Genomic DNA, 1,017 nt, shown 5'->3' with positions numbered 1-1,017 from the left:
TGTTGATGCATACAAGGGTTTCATGATCTCTGCTCGGACCATCTCCCAGGCACAAGGGCTGTATTGCTTCTCTTGCAGATAGAGGGAGATTCTCTGGAAGTAGTTCCTCAGGATGGAGTCCCCATTCACGAAGGGCGTCTCTCCCACCCCCGCCTCCTGCAGGGGACAGGCTTCCAGGAGGCCCAGCTGCTCAGAAAGTCCCGAGCACAATTCCTCCAGGAGGGTAGTGTTCCAAGGAGCAGGTGAGGTCCCTGTGCAGAAGAGGTGGAAGGTCTTCTGGTTAGTCACATGGATGACAGAGAGGGCTTGAGCCTTCTGCAGCTGCTTGCCATCAAACACCTCCTGGGGGAAGCCAAAGTCGTTTGTGTACTTGTCACAGGAGCTAGCAGACAGTGTCCTCATTTGTTGCAGGAGCATCAAGGCCCTCCAGTTCAGCAGGCCATGTTCCTGAGGCAGGTCACATCCCAGAGAGCCGAGGGAGTGGCAGCTGAGCACCACCAGGGCCACCAAGAAGGAGCAGGGCAGGGCCATTGGGGATCCTGCAGGTGCTGTTGGCCTGGCTGGGGTGGGCACCTCTGGGACCTGTGGCTCTAGCTTCTCTGAACATCTTGTCTTGTGCGTGAGGCTTAAGTAGGGGAGAGAGGAGTTTTCAATTTCTGAACGTTGCCCTTACTTTCTACTTCTCTTTTTGCTTTCCTTTTTGCACTTTCTACTTGGGTTTGCAGCATGGGTTTCCCAACCATGTAGTATTTTATTTAAGTATTATCTTTGCCTCCAGAATCTTTTTGGATGTTTTTTAATTGAAACTTTCAGGAAAACGTAATCGCAGGGAGACACAGTATATATCATTATATATTGTATTTTAGTCTGTGCTTTAAGATAAAAAAAAGTGTAACGTTTATCCAATTCAGGATCGAGAATGACTAAAAATTTTAAGCGAGTAGTTATATTTTAAAGCTATTGATGCTTATGTATATAAGTAAATTTGATGCGTGACCTCTCATTTCTTTACATGTA

General features: G+C 47.6%; 1 protein-coding gene across 1 annotated transcript; it reads right to left on the bottom strand.

Annotated features, from left to right (window-relative positions):
* Positions 1-6: 6 nt before the first annotated feature.
* Positions 7-648, bottom strand: LOC111140482 (interferon alpha-1/2-like; the record flags this gene model as incomplete). Its single annotated transcript, XM_022492728.1, has 1 exon — positions 7-648. A coding segment is annotated over exon 1 (525 nt), but the record flags the coding sequence as incomplete, so codon positions are not given.
* Positions 649-1,017: the final 369 nt, after the last annotated feature.

The sequence above is a fragment of the Enhydra lutris genome, unplaced genomic scaffold, assembly GCF_002288905.1.
Source record: "Enhydra lutris kenyoni isolate GAN:26980312 unplaced genomic scaffold, ASM228890v2 scaffoldscaffold1790, whole genome shotgun sequence".
NCBI classification, from domain to species: Eukaryota; Metazoa; Chordata; class Mammalia; order Carnivora; family Mustelidae; genus Enhydra; species Enhydra lutris.
Note: the sequence above shows the minus strand (reverse complement) of the source record. Positions and strands in the feature narration are given on the sequence as shown.